The sequence below is a fragment of the Tachyglossus aculeatus genome, chromosome 1, assembly GCF_015852505.1.
Source record: "Tachyglossus aculeatus isolate mTacAcu1 chromosome 1, mTacAcu1.pri, whole genome shotgun sequence".
Lineage (NCBI taxonomy): Eukaryota > Metazoa > Chordata > Mammalia > Monotremata > Tachyglossidae > Tachyglossus > Tachyglossus aculeatus.
The window spans coordinates 152,887,654-152,905,426 of record NC_052066.1 but is presented as its reverse complement, the minus strand read 5'-3'; the positions used below and the strand labels follow the sequence as shown (position 1 = coordinate 152,905,426).

At 41.1% G+C, this 17,773-nt stretch overlaps 1 protein-coding gene across 4 annotated transcripts in view; it reads left to right on the top strand.

The window, feature by feature from the left end:
* Positions 1-17,773, top strand: part of PAPOLA (poly(A) polymerase alpha) — a 114,633-nt gene that overhangs the window by 46,675 nt on the left and 50,185 nt on the right. For 3 of the 4 annotated variants that reach the window (XM_038766112.1, XM_038765993.1, XM_038766041.1), the window contains exons 13-20: positions 3,060-3,113; positions 3,771-3,890; positions 5,002-5,111; positions 9,819-9,940; positions 11,950-12,092; positions 13,963-14,063; positions 14,291-14,511; positions 15,508-15,570. In XM_038766112.1, coding sequence (XP_038622040.1) covers positions 3,060-3,113; positions 3,771-3,890; positions 5,002-5,111; positions 9,819-9,940; positions 11,950-12,092; positions 13,963-14,063; positions 14,291-14,511; positions 15,508-15,570 — 934 coding nt within the window. The remainder of the gene's footprint in view (positions 1-3,059; positions 3,114-3,770; positions 3,891-5,001; positions 5,112-9,818; positions 9,941-11,949; positions 12,093-13,962; positions 14,064-14,290; positions 14,512-15,507; positions 15,571-17,773) is intronic. The other variant, XM_038766000.1, reaches the window with a different exon arrangement.

The following is a 17,773-nucleotide window of genomic DNA, read 5'->3' as shown; positions in this document are numbered from 1 at the left end:
TCATTAAAGTTAAACTCAAAAACAGAAGCTCTTGAATTCATTTGAAAAACATTAAAGTGAATAATTTGGAGCTGAATTCCTATATGCTGGAAAAACATGGGATAACAAGTAATGAAATGAGGGAATATAATTGAGTTACTGAGATTTTTGCGTTGATCCTTGAGAAGAAGGAAAAGGTGGTGAAGATAAGACCTGTTGAGGCAAAGGAGAAAACCCAAATAATATTTTACCTTGTTAAATTTTTCTTGTATAAATACTTTAGATAACAAATATGTAATTTTTTCATTTCCATTTCTGCATCTTAGGCATTATCTAGAGAACACTTTGTAGGACAACTATACCCCAATCTTTGGAGGTTAATGTTTCATAGATTCTGACTTTAATTCAATTGAACATCACTGACTTAATGACATTCGTTACTAACATTGCATATTGAATTTTCAAATGAGACTTTTTTATATTTGTTATTTTGGCCCTGGGTCTAAAAGGTAGTGCTAACTTTGGTGCCTCGATCAGGGTATAAAATGCATGCTTGGTAAACTTCGAATTGCATCAGATGTCCTTAAACTTTTTCCAGCTCTATATTTAATAAGCATCATTAATAAGCTGTTTCCTGGGATCAGTTTCTGTAGAAGTAACCAGCTGAAAGAGGGATTTGACAAGATCCGATTTCTTTGCACTCTGTTAATTGCGGGTCAAGAAATTAGTTTGATAAAAATCTGTAAGCTTATTTTCTTCGAGACGTCTGGTATTTGGGATTAAATCAAGACATAGCTAATAAAGTAAATGCTAATTGTTACTGTTTTGGGAAGATTATGTCTTATCCTTTCTCCTAACAAAGCTGACAGCACTCTTGACTAGAATGAGAATTGTTTACTTTTTGCAAGGGATTCTTTCATGTAGGCCTGGTTATCTTTTTCTTGGCTTATGTCAAGATTTTCTTCAGCCTCCTCAGGAGCTTAGCCCACATGTAAAACGAGTGAGTGATTTTTTTTTTGGACGTCTTTGCATAAGCTGAATCATGTTATCTAGTGACACTTTATAAACAAGCAAGTATTGGCTTTATCAATGGAATGAATAGCTGGTGGTTCTTTTCACTCTTTTAAGACACATTAATGCTATTGGTTTCATGGTGGTATGTCCTTAGTGTTTGCAACATCGTCAGGTTGCTTTTTAAGTAGCTTGGATCCTAAAAAATGATGCTAAACTAAATAAAATTCTCTCAGATATCTTCAAATATTTTGATTGCTCCAAATGTTTTCTGTCCCCCTAACCAACTCAGTATGACCGAGTTAGATGGTAGAATTCATTGAAACTCATTTTCATTCATTGAAACTAAGCTATCCAATGCTCAAGAAAGAACTGTTGTTCCTTTTTGTTTCAGATAATGGTAGAAAATAATTCGACACTATTAAAGAATTGGTGTCCATTGCTGTTGTCCTTAACTGGAGTACTAGTTTTTAGCTAACATCCTATCTCTGTTATTTAAAACTAAGAAACGCTTTTAGTTCTGTGGGACCAAAGTTTGACACATTTGGTCTGTTTCAATGTGGAAAATCAATCAGTAATATTTGAATGCCTAGTGCCCACTGAGCACTGTGCTCAGTGTTTGGGAGAGTACAAGAGAATTAGCAGATGCTCGATCTTTGCCCTTGAGGAGTTCCCAGTTGAGCAGGAGAGGCAGACACTAAAATGACTTTTTTGAAAGATGGCAAATCAGAATCAGGTCATTGGCATAAATGGATCATAATTAACGGTTTCTTTTTTGAAAGAACAGTGTCTTGGAGAAGGGGTCGAACTGCCAAAAGTTTGCAGCCTCTTCCTTTGTTTTGTAAAGTGGAAATTGTTCTTAGGTGGAAACATTTCTGTTAAACTTGACCTAGGAAAGGTAGGTGTTTAAATGTTCGTGGAATTTGCTCGTTGTTAGAGTACAAATAAAACTCAATCTTACAGCCAAGTGAAAATGTTTGGCCAGATCAACTTAGCTATCGCCTGTTAGAGATGTTCCCTTCTGAATTCACTGATGAACCGTGTGTTTTTGCAAGTAGTTAAACCAACTCTGCAGTTGCTCCAGACTATCATTCACAGTGGGATGGACATCTGGAACCTTTCCCACTTTATTGTCATCCGTACTAGTGTGTATAACTCAGTGGTGAGACTAGAAATTTATGGTCTAGTATGTCAACATACCCTTTCTATGTAGATGTACCTGGTTGTGTATGTGTTCTGTGTGTGGTGTTTTTGGTGTGTGTGTGTGTGTGTGTGTGTGTGTGTGTTGTTGTTTTTTTCAACATTATTTGAATTGTATGCCATTTATTTGTGGGCTATTAAGAAATTACACTTCAATGTTAATTGGTGTGTATTGATCTTAAAGTTATTAGCCTAAAAGTTGCTTTTCTAAAGTTATTAGCCTAAAAGTTGCTTTTCAGTGGTTCAAAAATGGAAGTAGACTTTTAGTCAAGGCATGAACTCTGTTTATCTGTTGGCCACCTACCCTATTTTTTAATGCGATGAAAGCAAGAAAATTGACATTCTACTAAATTTAGGTCTTCATTTTTTGCTTTGGGGATTAAGTCTAATGGGTGCCTAAACCTCTTTTCATAGATTCCGAACTTTCAAATGTAGTATCCTTCAAAGCGATATGGTCCCTAGATGAAAATACAAAATTCATTTTGTGCTGCAGTTTAAATCTGTTTAAATTTAGCCGAGGCAGTAGTTCAGGCTTTACTCCGTATTTTTATTTTGCTTGAGCAGCTCTAAGTGTGCAAAAATGAAATTTTCTGTGTGCAGAGTCTTCATGGGAGTTAGTCATTTAAATTAAAATCTGTTAGTGTACAGATATCTTTCAGAAATAGTTAAGCTGTCTCCTGTAGTTTGAAAACTGGAATATTTAGTCATTATAGTCCTAATACAGTCTGCGTAGGGTGAGATTTTTTTTCACTGTGCTATAACTCAGTGGTACCTGTTTTATGAATCTGTTGTTTTTATCACAGTACTTTTGAAAAGCCAATGCCTAACATGTAAATCAAATAAATAGCATGTTATCTTTATCTTCAAAGGCATTATATTGTACTTCTAGCAAGTGCACCAACCGAAAAACAGCGACTAGAATGGTGAGTATAAAACTACTTGGGGGAGTTTGGCGGGGTGGGGGAGAAGAAACACCTATGTTCAAAACAAAATAAAGTGATCACTAGCTTGGAAGGAATTCTCATTAGTTCATTTGCAGTGCCTATTGGGCAAGAAACTAGAATGAGGGCCCCAGTATCGATATTTTATTTAATGAAAATTCAGAGGGCAGGGAATTCTCAAACATACCCCTTGTTCTAGTCAGTTTTTTTTAATAACATGCCCTCCTTGTTTGAATAAACTGGGAACACCGTTCAGTGACATTTCGAACGACTGCTTTTTGACGTGGCTTTTACAAGAGCTTTTAAAAGAATACTCAATGACAATCCCCAAATGCCTTCTTTGGGTTTTACCACTTCTGGTAGTTTCTGTTTTGTGCAACATTGATGCTTGTTGAAAATGTTTTTCACTGCTAACGTTATTGCAAGGGCTGTTTGGTAAAGGCATTAAGAGCAATCCTTTTACATAAATTGTGTAAGGTTATTTGAGATTGTAAATTCAGTCTGGTGATTAACCTTTAAGGTGTGTGGTGCTTTTTCGATTTCTAGTTTAACTTTGATTCTTCTATTCATCATTGTGTGCACTTTTTTTGATGCCTGGTGACGTAAAATATTTAGTAATACTAAGTGACATTTGTTCAGGGTGGGCTTGGTGGAATCAAAAATTCGTATTCTGGTGGGAAGCCTGGAGAAGAACGAATTTATTACACTGGCTCATGTGAACCCCCAGTCGTTCCCAGCACCCAAGGAAAATCCGGACAAGTAAGACTTTGTTTTCTTCCCCCTCCTCAACTTTCCTGTTATGTTAAGAGTGACATTGTTTTAAATTGCCGTTCAAAGACTGGCACCCACCAACCAATTCCTAAGTGAAACTTCCCTTAACTTCAAGTACTTTTTCATTCTTGTGTAAAAAATTTAACTCCTGAAAATGAAAACCGGGGCTTGCTTAAGCAGACACTTCTGTGGAAATAGAATGCAATAGGGTATCATTTGGCTGTTAGCAGTTTGAACACTTAGCCGAGTTTTATCCCAACACACGTCCCCCTCTCAGTTCCTCTTTGTACTAGAACTGTTTAAACGTCTACTGTTACAAGAGTTAAAAGAATAAATTTGGAGAAAATTAGCAGGTCCAAATTAAGCTGCATTAATCAATCTGCAAGATAGAAGCTATTTGATCACAGCCATAGTTGTTCTTTTTTGTCGGGGGGGGGACTGCCTGAAAGTGCAAAAAGCTAATGCAGTGGACTTCCCAGCGCTTAGCACGTAGAAAGTGCTCAACAAATACCATAGTTATTATTCAGAGCCTCATTAGGTTTGCTTGATGAAAGATACGATAAAAGAAAGTTTGGAGTAAAGTTCAACGGTGAAGGTTTTGCAGGTTATATGGCTTAGTAGTTGTAGTAATTGTATTTTTCGAGTGCCTACTGGGTGCAGTGCATTGCAGTAATGATCATAACTAATACTACTCAAGTTCTTACTGTGAGCGGAGGACTGTACTAGATACAAGTTAATGAGGTCAAACACGGTCCCTGATCCATAAGGGGTGGGCCCTGTCCCATAGGGGCTCACAGTCTAAGTGGAGGGAGATCAGGTATCCGCCCCCCATTTTATAGATAAGAAAACTGACGCACAGAAAAGTGAGTTGTCTAAAGGCCACACAGCGGGCAAGTGGCAGGGCCGGGATTGGAACCCAGGGTCCTGTGTCTTCCAGGCCTGTGCTATTTCCACTAGGCCAAGCGGCTTCCCTAATATTTTCACTCCAGTTTCCTGTATCAGTTCAATCGGTTTCCCAACGCTTCTTCTGTCATTACTTTTTCAGCATTGAGAACCCCCCCCTCGCCGCCTAATAAATAACAATTATCTTTCTTTGTAGGGAAGAATTTCGAACAATGTGGGTGATTGGGCTAGTGTTTAAGAAAACAGAAAATTCTGAAAATCTGAGTGTTGACCTCACCTACGATATTCAGTCTTTTACTGATACAGGTAAGATTTGCTTATGCAGAAAAATTAATTTTGAGGTACGTGTATTTGTTTATGGCTTTTATGCCATGATCGGTAGTGTTACCACCTGCTGGTACTAAACTAAAGTGGGATTGAAGTAGATGATAAGGAAAGATTGGTGGGATAACTTGAAATGCTTTGCGAAGTCGTCATTCTTCGATCACTTTTAAATCAGATTAATTGGAAACCACCTAGCTCAGGGTTAGTAAAAGCCCAGGAACTCACTTGCCCGAGTGGCAGCATTTTCTCTTGGATTCCCAGAATCCCGCTCCTTTGTCCAGCTACTTTCAGGACTGTAGCTCAAGTCCTGACTAAATCCTCCCACTCGCCATTTTGCCACCTGTGACCATTTGAAAACCACCCGTCCCAAATTTGAGGATGAGGGACGATGTGGGCCCTTACGTTGAAGTCCTGGAGGCAGGGCTGGACCTGATGAGACACTGCCAGGACGGGTCCCGGGGAAAGGAAGGCTTCTTGGACACTCACTCCAGCAGCTGTCCTTCCTCTCATTCCCTAAGGGCAAAAGAAGTCTGCCCCTGCCACTGAAGCTGAGCCTTTGCTCTTCCCCTGCATCTAATTCGGGATTGCCGACGGCAAACTACACCCACATTACTACTAATGTAGGCTCGTGGTTGGCAAGGAACGTGTCTGCTGACTACTGTATTGTACTCTCCCAAGCGCTTAATACAGTGCTTTGCACATAATAAGCTCTCAGTAAATACCATTGACTGCTTTCTGGGGGTTTAGCACTGGGTTAGGATTGAGATAATCAGATAGAACAGGGTCCCTGTCCCTCATAGGCGCTCACAGTACATGCCTAAAGGTAGAAAAATGGCTTGGCACACCACACTGCTCAGTCAAACCCACATTAGAAGCCCCAGCCTATTATCGTGCTGCAAATGTAGTGTCATGTCGTGCTGCAAGTGTAGTGTAAGGTAGAGGCAAATGTAGCCTCTGAATCCTCAGGAGCTGTGCCATCAGCCTGTGTGCTCAGTTAACTGAATTTCAAGCATTTCCACCCTCCTCCAGCTCACTGGCCATGCTGTAGAAAAGGTATCAAGTGGCAGATCGGGGTAGAATGGTCCGGACCACCGTGGTTTTGGTTTTGTTGTCAGCTGGTGGGGGAGGAAGCTATGAGGGGGGTCAGCAGTGGCTTCAGAGGCAGCAAAGGCGCCTCATTCATTCAGTCGTATTTATTGAGCGCTTTCTGTGTGCACTGCACTGTACTAAGCACCTGGGAAGTCCAAGTTGGCAACGTATAGAGACGGCCTCTACCCAACGACGGGCTCACAGTCTAGAAGGGGGAGACAAACAACAAAACAAAACATGCACTGAAGCCGACAGGCAGGAAGGTGGCACAACAAAGCGTGGGGGGTCAGAGAAGTTGCTCTTCAATGAAATGGGTTACAGTTTGAACCCCCACACTCTTAGAACTTGGCCCTGACCCCATATTTTCAACCTGTTGCCAGTCCGAGTGAGAAACAGCATGGCTCCATGGAAAGAGCACGGGCTTGGGAGTCAGAGGTCATGGGTTCAAATCCCGGCTCTGCCCATTGTCAGCTGTGTGACTTCGGACAAGTCACTTCTCTGGGCCTCAGTTACCTCATCTGGCAAATGGGGATGAAGACTGCGAGCCCCACGCCCACTGTTGGGTAGGGACTGTCTCTATATGTTGCCAACTTGTACTTCCCAAGCGCTTAGTACAGTGCTCTGCACACAGTAAGCGCTCAATAAATACGATTGATTGACAATCTGATCACCTTGTATCCTCCCCAGTGCTTAGAACAGTGCTTGGCACATAGCGCTCAACAAATGTCATCATTATTATTATTATTCCAGCACTTAGAACAGTGCTTTGCACATAGTAAGCGTTTAATAAATGCCATTATTATTAGTATTATTATTATTATTATTCTCCTGGATCAAGATGATTGAAGAAAAGTTCACTTTGATGTAATGAGACAAGCTGTCCACGAGATGAGGAGAGTGCGGGCCACCAGCCACCCTAGCTGGCAGCTGGCATTTGAGATTCCTGGACCAATCAGGAAACAATCCGAGAGAACGCAGCACAGCTAGAAATTTTTGTTTAGTGTCACTCAGCCTCACTCTGGAACCTTTTAGGCAGAATTGGAATAAAAGTGTAAGAATTCACATTGCAATTGTATCGGAAAACTTTCTTGTGGGTAACGTCAGGACTATCCTGTCGGCTTTCAGCTGTTCCACCGACAGGTGATTCTTCAGGGCCTGAAGCAAAATTTATTTTCCACAGTAGTTGGGGATTCTCCATCGTTTCTCTAATAATAAAAATAATAATAATGATGGTATTTGTTAAGCGCTTACTATGTGCAAAGCACTGTTCTAAGCCTTGGGCTTTCATTTGCCCCACACTCACCTTAAGAAGGCATAAAATTTCTTTTTAACAACTAGTGAGTGTATCAGTAGCCTTCCCTAAGCCTGTTGCAAGATCTCTGAGGAAGCCCCTGAGATGCTTTGGGAAATATGTCTTTCTGCTCCCCTTTGGGTGAAAGGATAGGGGAGGTCTGCATTTCCTACCGCTGAAGCATGTTTTATTGCCTCCTTGGAAGACACTCAGACTCAACACTTGAAACATTTGAGTTTCACGTTTACAGGGTCAGATGGTCAAAATGATTTAAATTGCATTTAAGGGATTGGGCCGTTATTGGTAGTAGAGCCAAACGTTTTCCAAGTCAGAGTAGTGTTTCATGGCTTCCATCCGTGAATAAAATTTCATAGGGTTGGGGGCATTTGGGGAGAGATGTGTCCGTGAAGTCTCTATGCATCGGAGACGACGCATCAGCATAAAATAAGACAGGGGTGTGATGCTGGAATAGGGCTTTTCTTTTAAACTGAAGATTATATGTGCTGTCAACTTTTGTCTTAAGTAGTCCAAGGTAAAACCTGGACTATATGAGCCAAAGTTTCGTATCATCGGCATATAACATTGGAACTTTGTTAGCTCACTGTGGGCAGGGAATGTGTATCAATGCCATTATATTATACTCTCACAAGCGCTTAGTAGAGTAGCCTGCACATACCAAGTGCTCAATTAATGCATTGTACAGTGGTCAACCATGTGGACTCCTACCTGAAGGACTGGTTTATCACAAGGAGTAGTTCTGTTCTGATTGAGTGATACCTGCAGAAACTCATGAGAATTAAAATAGCTTCCTCTCAAATATATGAAGGAAGACTGCCTTTGGAGTGTGAATTTAAACCAGTCAAAAAATAATTTTTGTAGAATATATATTCTGTTTAAAAGGCTGTATGACTAAAACCCTCAAAACAATATTTCCAGGGGCAGCAACTACAAAAAGTGCCACTAAAGCATGACCTGGTGGTTATTCATTCAGTCGTATTTATTGAGCACTCACTGTGTGCAGAGCAGTGTATTAAGCACTTTGGAGAGTACGACACAATATAACAGACAAATTACCTGCCCACAATGAGCTTACCGTCTAGGGGGACTACATAGAAGCTTGAAGCAGAGTGTAGGGAAATAGTTTATTATGCTTCTCTGCCTTCAAAATTAAATATCCTCTAAACTAGTGAGATATATGCAACTTTTTATTTCTTCAATCTTCTAGATGTGTCTATGAAGAACATAGACTTTTTTCTCTTGTGCCCATTTAAATTTTTTAATGTTCTTTCATAATGCGGTCATAGACCTAAACTATTTGACCGAAACACCCAATTTGGTTTATGTGGTGCATTTAATATCTCTTTAGATGAGTGATTTTTTTTTAACCTATTGATTTTTATTATCCTGTCCTGAGAGCATGGGTCTGGTCAAAAGGACCTGAGTTCTAATTCCACTCCACCACTTGTCTTCTGTATGACCTCGGGCAAGTCATTTAACTCCTCCATGCCTCAGTTACCTCATATGTAGAATGGGGATTAAGACTGAACCTATGTGGGCAGGAACTTGTACCTACCTCAGAGTCGAGAGCAGAGCCTTGGGCATAGTAAGTGCATATCAAATACCTCTTTAAAAAAAATACTCTGAAAAACAGGCCGTTAAGGAGTAAATTTTGAATCTGTACTCGGGTAGGGAGGTAGAGAAAGAAGGGTAGCATTATCCCCATCAGTAGATGAGAAGAGTGAGGCACAGAGAGGTTAGGTAAAATGCCTCATGTCACACAGCAGGGCAGTGGCACAACCTAAAAACCAGGTTTCTGACTCCCGGACTCATGGTCTCTCCCCACTAGACTATTAAAATAGCTTCCTCGGCAAATAGAAGTTTCTACTGGCATTTGTCTTTATAGAAATGTGCTAATGAACATTATTCTAGCATATATATCACATGGGGAACAGTTCTTTCTACCAGATACTTCATAATGGTTTGAAAGCACTCGTAGATTGCAATAACTAAGTCAGTGGCTGAGGACATACAAAGGAATTATTAGTAGAAATATCTTGTCTCTTCTCCTCCACATTCTCGAAGGAAGAAAACGAGATGATTTACTGTATCTTGTGTTTTCCTCTTACATCTTATGATTCAAAATTATGTATCGAGCACTTTCCTTGTCCTTTTATGAGGAAAGATGATTTCACATTAGGTAAGGTGGTTCCATTTATAACTTGTCAGAGGGAATAATATCTCTCAGTGGAAGGGTAGGTGCTCTTCTACAAACGTTTTCAATTCGCCTTAACGTTCTTCCGATGGTTTAGTTTATAGGCAAGCAATAAACAGCAAGATGTTTGAGATGGATATGAAAATCGCTGCAATGCATGTAAAAAGAAAGCAACTCCATCAGCTGCTACCTAATCACGTGCTTCAGAAAAAGAAAAAGGTAAACCTGGAATCACTAACGTAATCCCAAGACCCTACTCCGTTCAGTGGATCTGTATCCCAAAACCTCCGGCCTCAAAAAAAAAAAAGAACAGTTGGTATTAGATCCACAGGTTGGGTAGAATCACTTTCTTAACCTAATGCAGTGCAATAATTGGACCACCATGCCCCATTGTAAAATATTTTTCTTCTGATTGGTGTTGCTCATACACTTGCTTCCAAATATTACCATTGCTCTATCTATCCCTTGAAATTCTCTGCATGTCTTCTGTCCAGGGAGCCCTCCTGTGTTTGAAATGTCTGCTTCTTTCTTGACCTTAAAGCAGTCACTTCAGAGAAACAATTGACCAAACCGTTTTCTTGGTCACCTGGATCTTGAATACCTTTAAAAAAAAGTGCTCGAACTTTAAGGTATTTATTATTAAAGTGGTGCTTGAATTCATATTCCGGAATGCTGGTGTCAAAACTGTTTCACCCTACGACGTTCCTTTTTACCAATTTTAGTTTTTACCAGGAAATTTGTCTTAGGTAACAGACGTAAAATTTAATTTGCAGAGTGTTTGATTCAGACTCATGAAAAACACCCCATCTTAGTTTGACCTTTTTTTAAGAGTTAACAAAGATGTTTTAATTCGAGCCTCACTTCTCACGTTTGTCCTTTTATCACGGCATGATTGAGAGTAATATGTTTTTGTATCTAATGCACTTGAGTAGATTTACAGAAAATGGAACGTTTCCATTGGAGGTCTGTGTACTCTATTGTGTCGCTATAATAGCATCAATTGTGTTAGTCATTTTTGTTGCGATTCATCTTGGGTTTTACCTGGAAACGTAACTTTAATTTTTAGTCCCGTATGACAACATGGTCCCCTTGGCAGTAGCCAAAGACAAAGACACTCAGCTTTTCTTGCCATCTCTCATATCACTAAGTGCTTAGTACAGTGCTCTGCACATAGTAAGCGCTCAATAAATACGATTGATTGATTGATTGATCATATTGAGGCCCTTAATCAGTGTCATGTAACTTGACATTGAACATGTGTGCCAGTAGCTAGAATGGCTTTGTCATACCCCTCGCTTCATATTTTTAAATAGCGTATGTATTGATTATTTCATTTAGAAAATCACTTACCAGTTATATTTTACGTGCTTTCCCTCAGCCTCTCCAAAACACCCGTCATTAGAATATTTAGAGTTTGGTGTATCTATTCAGAAGTGCCTACTCTTTTTGTCTAGGGAAAAATCTTGTTACAGATTTATGTCTGTAATATGCTAAAGATTGTCAGGAAGTGGAATCACCTAAGAAATTAACCCATTCGATTTTCTTAATCCCAGATCAAGATCGTTTTATCATTTGCTCGTAAAGGACCCCACACTTGGAATAATCGGGCCACAGAGATTGATAATAGAGCCGCTGGTTGAAAACAATTTGTGTCAAAATATCAATCAGTCGTATTTATTGAGCACTTACCGTGTGCAGAGCACTGTACTCGGCGCCTGGGCGAGTACAAAATAACAGTTGATAGACTAGCCATGATTGAAATAGAATTTTTAAATTTACCTTGGAGTCCTTGGAAGAAGTCAATCACAAAAAAGGGGAAATTCAGGATAAATCTCCCTACTACATTTCTTAAAGGATCAGTAGTGCATTAGGACTTGGTAGTTTCAGGTTTTATTTTAGAATACATATTTTTCTATGTAGTTTCATTGCAGTTTTTTTTTTTTTGACCAATTTAATCTATTCCCCCCCTTCTTCCCTTGACTTTATTTTGGAATCTGTTGTGTGGTTTACATAAAGATTTAGAGTACAGTGAATTTGATTGCTCTTCAAATACAGGAAGCCCCTTGTGGAAGTTTAACTTCTTTAAAAGGCACTTCTGTTTTTATCTTCACCAACTTAATGGCCACCACTGACCGGTGTAAATGAATCAAACACTTCATTGACTATTAATTGATTCTGGGAGCCTCTCAGGAAAGAAAGATGATATGTGATTGTCTCATTGGTTGCAGCATTCGATGGAAGGGGTCAGATTAACCGCTCTGAATGACAGCAGCCTAGATTTATCAATGGACAGTGATAACAGCATGTCTGTGCCTTCTCCTACCAGTGCTATGAAGACGAGTCCATTGAACAGTTCGGGCAGCTCTCAGGGGTAAGAAAAAGATAGAGCTCCATCATTCCGATGGTTGTTGATGTTTAACTTGGGATCGCCCTGCATATATTTTCTTTGATGCACAAGTCCAGAGCTTGATTTTTTTTGTACTTCAGCATTTCATTCTCTAACTTTAATTCAGTGTTTCTGACTCCGGAGAAACCACCCTATTTGGCAGAAAAGGAAAGCCACCCACCTATCCTGGTTAAAGAGTCTGTTAGAACACTAGTTTTCCAGGTTTTTGCTTTTATGTGTTACTCTGAACCACATACTATTTGTGAATTATAAAGCGTGCAGTCAGAATTTGTGGTTCGCATTGCCTCATGAAAAGAGTGGTGGGCTGGGGGTCAGGAGACCTGGGTTCTAGTTCTGCCACTGGCTTGCTGTGGCATTGGGCAAGTCGCTTAGCCTCTCGCTCTGTTTCCCATATGTAAAATGGGAGTAACTTTGATCTGATAACTTTGTATCTGCCCCAGCATTCAACAGACCCGTAAGCATTTGAAAAATGTTGTTCTTATAATGGGAATCAAATAATTCTTCCCTTAGGACTCTTCTTAAGATAATCTTTTTATCTCCAGGATATTGAACTCTTGGTAGGCATTGTGAGCTCATCATCCCTATGCTTGGGAGATCAGCATTTCTTTTTCCAGGTATCAAAATGTATTTCAGTATCAAACAATATGGTGACTTCCAAAGTGTCATTTATTTTAGAAGCAGGTTTAATTTGGAGAATACAACTCTATTTTTTCCCTCCTTTATCCGTTCTTGAGAGAAGGAAGTAGATGTGGTGGTGTTTTTAGAGAGGATGCTGGAGCAGTATCTGGTAGAACAAACTGGGTTCCAGGAAGAGTGTCTGATTTGATCTTGTATCTACCCCAGCATTTAGCAGAGTGCTTGGCACATAGTAAGCACATAAATACTCTTCTTCTTATTACCTGCCAGTGACCTTGGGCAAGTCACTTTTCAGTCTTTCCAAATGTCAAATTGAGAAATTTGTCCATGCCCCGGTCCGTCTCCGATTTTGTGAGGATAAAATTAACTCAAAAGACTGTGACATCTTAAGGGCTGTAAAAATCTGTTGTCCAATATATTCACTTCAAAATCTCACCCTCCAATAGATGAGAAATATAAGTTACCTTTAAGGCAGTCGACATGAATTCATGTCTGGTCAATTCTTTGCTTTATATGTTTGGATTAAACGCTAGAAGGAAATCTCACAACACACTTTGTGTCTATATAATAATAATAATGATGATGATGATGGCATTTATTAAGCGCTATGTGCAAAGCACTGTTCTAAGCACTGGGGAGGTTACAAGGTGATCAGGTTGTCCCACAGGGGACTCACAGTCTTCATCCCCATTTTACAGATGAGGGAACTGAGGCACAGAGAAGTGAAGTGACTTGCCCAGGGTCACACAGCTGACAATTGGCGGAGCTGGAATTTGAACCCATGACCTCTGACTCCAAAGCCCATGCTGTTTTCCACTGAGCCACGCGGCTTCTCTATGCAGTGCTTCTCTATGCTTCTATATGCAGTGTTATGCAGGATTGAGGTATTAGTCCTGAAACGGGTTTTTGGTAACATGAGGTTTTTCAGGAACGGAATCCTCATGTTCTAGAACTTTTGGGCTAAAAAAATGCTCGTGGGGTTTCTAGGCCCTTAAACTCGGGAGCATTTTGAAGGGTTATATTGTAGCAATTGGAGTTGGCTTGCCATATTGGCCTTGGTAGAAACAAAAAGGTCTTATGCGCTAAGGCTGTCTAACCTGCTTGCATCAGGTGCAAGGTAAACTGACAGGGAGTCTCACCTGTGTAAAATAATTTTGCTGTGTACTAACTGTTGCCGTCCATATTCCTTCCCATTTAGCAGAAACAGTCCTGCTCCAGCTGTAACAGCAGCATCCGTGACCAACATCCCGGCTTCTGAAGTTTCTGTGCCACAAATAAATTCCATTGAAAGCTCAGGGGGTAAGAAAATGAAGAATGCTGCATTTTATAATATCACACGGTGGTGGCTCAAATAAATATATAAATATATCCTTTTTTTGGTGACAGAGTCACCTCATGAGTCATTTGGCTTTCAAACAGAATTATTACATCATAATGTCTTCCTGTTGCATGAGACTTGTTGACATTTCTCAAGTTGACTTGTGGTCATCAAAATTGAGTCACTGTGCATTTAATTCCTGTTCCAGGTTCTTCAAGTGAAAGCATTCCTCAAACTGCCACACAGCCAGCCATTTCTCCACCACCAAAGCCTACGGTCTCCAGAGTTGTTTCCTCAACACGTCTGGTAAACCAACCACCTAGACCTTCAGGAAACACAGCAACAAAAATACCTAGTCCGATTGTTGGAGTCAAGAGGACATCCTCTCCTAATAAAGAAGAGAGCCCCAAGAAAACCAAAACAGAAGAGGTATTTTGTTTTTAACCGTAAACCTGTGTCATCTCCAGCACGGGGATTCAATGCCTCTTCTCCCTTCTAATGTAGACTGTGAGTCGTATGTGGGAACTCATGATCTTGTGTCTACACCAATGCATAATAGAGTGCTTGGCACATAGTAAGCACTTAGCAAATTCCGTTATTATTAAGGATTGTGAAGGGATTTACCTGTCCTTCAAGTCTCATTAACTTGAACCAGCCCAGTTTGGTTAGCTTGGATTGTTCTTGTCTTAGTTTAAAAGCCAAATCACTGACTGAGTTTTTATGTACTGCCAACTATGGAAGTTTTGGATGCCTTAGAGAACTGCCTAAATGCATCATAAACTGGTAGCTATGATATTTTGAAAAGGAGCCCCAATTACTATTTGGGGGAAATTGGGCGATGTAGTCCTAAGAAATGCACTAAAAAACTTTTAAAGAATTTTAGAACTTGCTGTGGTAAATACCCCAGAGCCATAAAAATGACCCTACAGGGTCAGCATCATCGATAGGGAATAGCATAAAACGGTGAAGGTGGAAATCATTTTCTTCAATATTTTATTTACTGTAATGTCCAGCTGGTGGTCTTGGCCTCTTGATGCTTTTTTTTTTTCCCCAGTTGGGAATTACTTGACTCCGTTTCTTGAACTTCATTAAATATATTGGCCTTCTCTTCATTGTCCTACATTAATTGTTCTGTTGCTTATTGCCATTGATAAAATTACATGTTTTAAAATTTTTATCAATTTTTCTGTTTCATTATTTTTGGAATCCCAACTTTGTTTTGATCATAGGCTCTGGTCCTGTTCTCAGCCAGCATATAACCCAATTTTTAAGAAACCGTCTTTATACATGGATGTATGAGCTTTAATTAAAGCTTTGTAAATGTGGGTAAAAATTGTTATATTCCAACCATTTACAAATGAGTATGATGCATTCAAGTTTTGAAAAGTTGTCATTGAAGGATTAAATTTGACTGTTTATTAACAGGATGAAACAAGTGAAGATGCAAACTGTCTTGAGTTGAGTGAACAAGATAAGACTGAAACTAAGGTATTCATCTTTAATCTAATTTTGAACTCAAAGCTGGGTTTGGAAAGCCTGTTTCCAGGCCTCCCGAAAGCTTGTGTGGAGGGCAATCTAAAGTAGGTAGGAGTTTTGCTAAATATTCCACAAGCTTTTTAGGCCCTTCTAGAGAACTATTGGTATCTTGGTCCTTAGTGCCATTGATCTTGTAGCACTGAACCACAGCTGAAGGAAAATACTCTTTTCCGTGGCCTTTTATAGTTAGAACAGCTTAGTATTCAATTTGAAATACTAAAATCATTACGTTTTTCTGCTTACTGTCTCCCAGGGCCTGTGATGATAGTATATTGGGAGTTGTAGAATTTTATGTTCATTCATTGATTCATTCGTTCAATTGTATTTATTGAGCACTTACTGTGTGCAGAGCATTGTACTAAGCACTTGGGAAGTACAAGTTGGCAACATATAGAGACGGTCCCTACCGAACAACGGGCTCACAGTCTAGAAGGGGGAGCCAGACAACAAAACAAAATATATTAACAAAATAAAATAAATAGAATAGTGAATATGTACAAGTAAAATAGAGTAATAAATGTGTACAAACGTATACAGGTGCTGTGGGGAGGGGAAGGAGGTAGGGTTGGGGGGGATGAGGAGGGAGAAAGGAAGGAGAGGGCTCAGTCCGGAAAGGCCTCCTGGAGGAGGTGACCTCTCAGTAGGGCTTTGAAGGGAGGAAGAGAGCTAGCTTGGCGGATGTGCCAGAGGGTGGGCATTCCAGGCCAGGGGGAGGACGTGGGCCAAGGGTCGATGGCGGGACAGGCAAGACCGAGGCACAGTGAGGAGGCTAGCGGCAGAGGAGCGGAGGGTGTGGGCTGGGCTGGAGAAGGAGAGAAGGGAGGTGAGGTAGGAGGGGGCGAGGGGATGGACAGCCTTGAAGCCCAGGGTGAGGAGTTTCTGCCTGATGCCACTGGAGATTTTTGAGGAGGGGAGTAACATGCCCAGGGCGTTTCTGCGCAAAGACGATCCGGGCAGCAGCGTGAAGTATAGATTGAAGTGGGGAGAGACAGGAGGATGGGAGGTCAGAGAGGAGGCTGATGCAGTAATCCAGTCAGGATAGGATGAGAGATTCAATCAGCAGGGTAGCGGTTTGAATGGAGAGGAAACGGTGGATCTAGGCGATGTTGTGGAGGTGAGACCGGCAGGTTTTGGTGACGGCTTGGATGTAAGGGGTGAACGAGAGAGAGCAGAGTCGAGGATGACACCAAGGTTGCGGGCTTGTGAGACAGGAAGGATGGTGGTGCCGTCAACAGTGATGGGAAAGTCAGGAAGAAGGCAGGGTTTGGGAGGGAAGATAAGGAATTCAGTCTTGGACATGTTGAGTTTTAGATGGCGGGCAGACATCCTGTTGGAGATGTCCTGAAGGCAGGAGGAGACGTGAGCTTGAAGGGAGGGAGAGAGAGCAGGGGCAGAGATGTAGATTTGGATGTCATCAGCGTAGAGATGATAGTTGAAGCTGTGGGAGCGAATGAGTTCACTAAGGGAGTGAGTGTAGATCGAGAACAGAAGGGGACCAAGAACTGACCCTTGAGGAACCCCAACAGAAAGGGGATGGGGGGAGGAGGAGGAGGAGCCCGCAAAAGAGACTGAGAATGAATGGCTGGAGAGATAAGAGGAGAACCAGGAGAGGAAAGAGTCTGTGAAGCCAAGGTTGGATAGCGCGTTGAGAAGGGGGTGGTCCACAGTGTCGAAGGCAGCTCAGAGGTCGAGGAGGATTAGGACCGAGTCTGAGCCGTTGGATTTGGCAAGCAGGAGGTCATTGGTGACCTTTGAGAGGGCAGTTTCCGTGGAATGTAGGGGACGGAAGCCAGACTGGAGGGGGTCGAGGAGAGAGTTGGCGTTTAGGAATTAGAGGCAGTGCGTGTTGATGATTCGTTCTAGGAGTTTGGAAAGGAATGGTAGGAGGGATATGGGGTGATAACTAGAAGGTGAGGTGGGGTCAAGAGAGGGTTTTTATAGGATGGGGGAGACATGGGCATGTTTGAAGGCAGACGGGAGGGAACCAGTGGAGAGTGAGCAGTTGAAGATGGAAGTTAAGGAGGGGAGGAGGGACGGGGCGAGAGATTTCATAAAATGAGAGGGAATGGGGTCGGAAGCACAGGTGGCCGGAGTAGCACTTGAGAGGAGGGAGGAGAGCTCCTCTGAGGATACTGCTGGGAAGGATGGGAGAGTA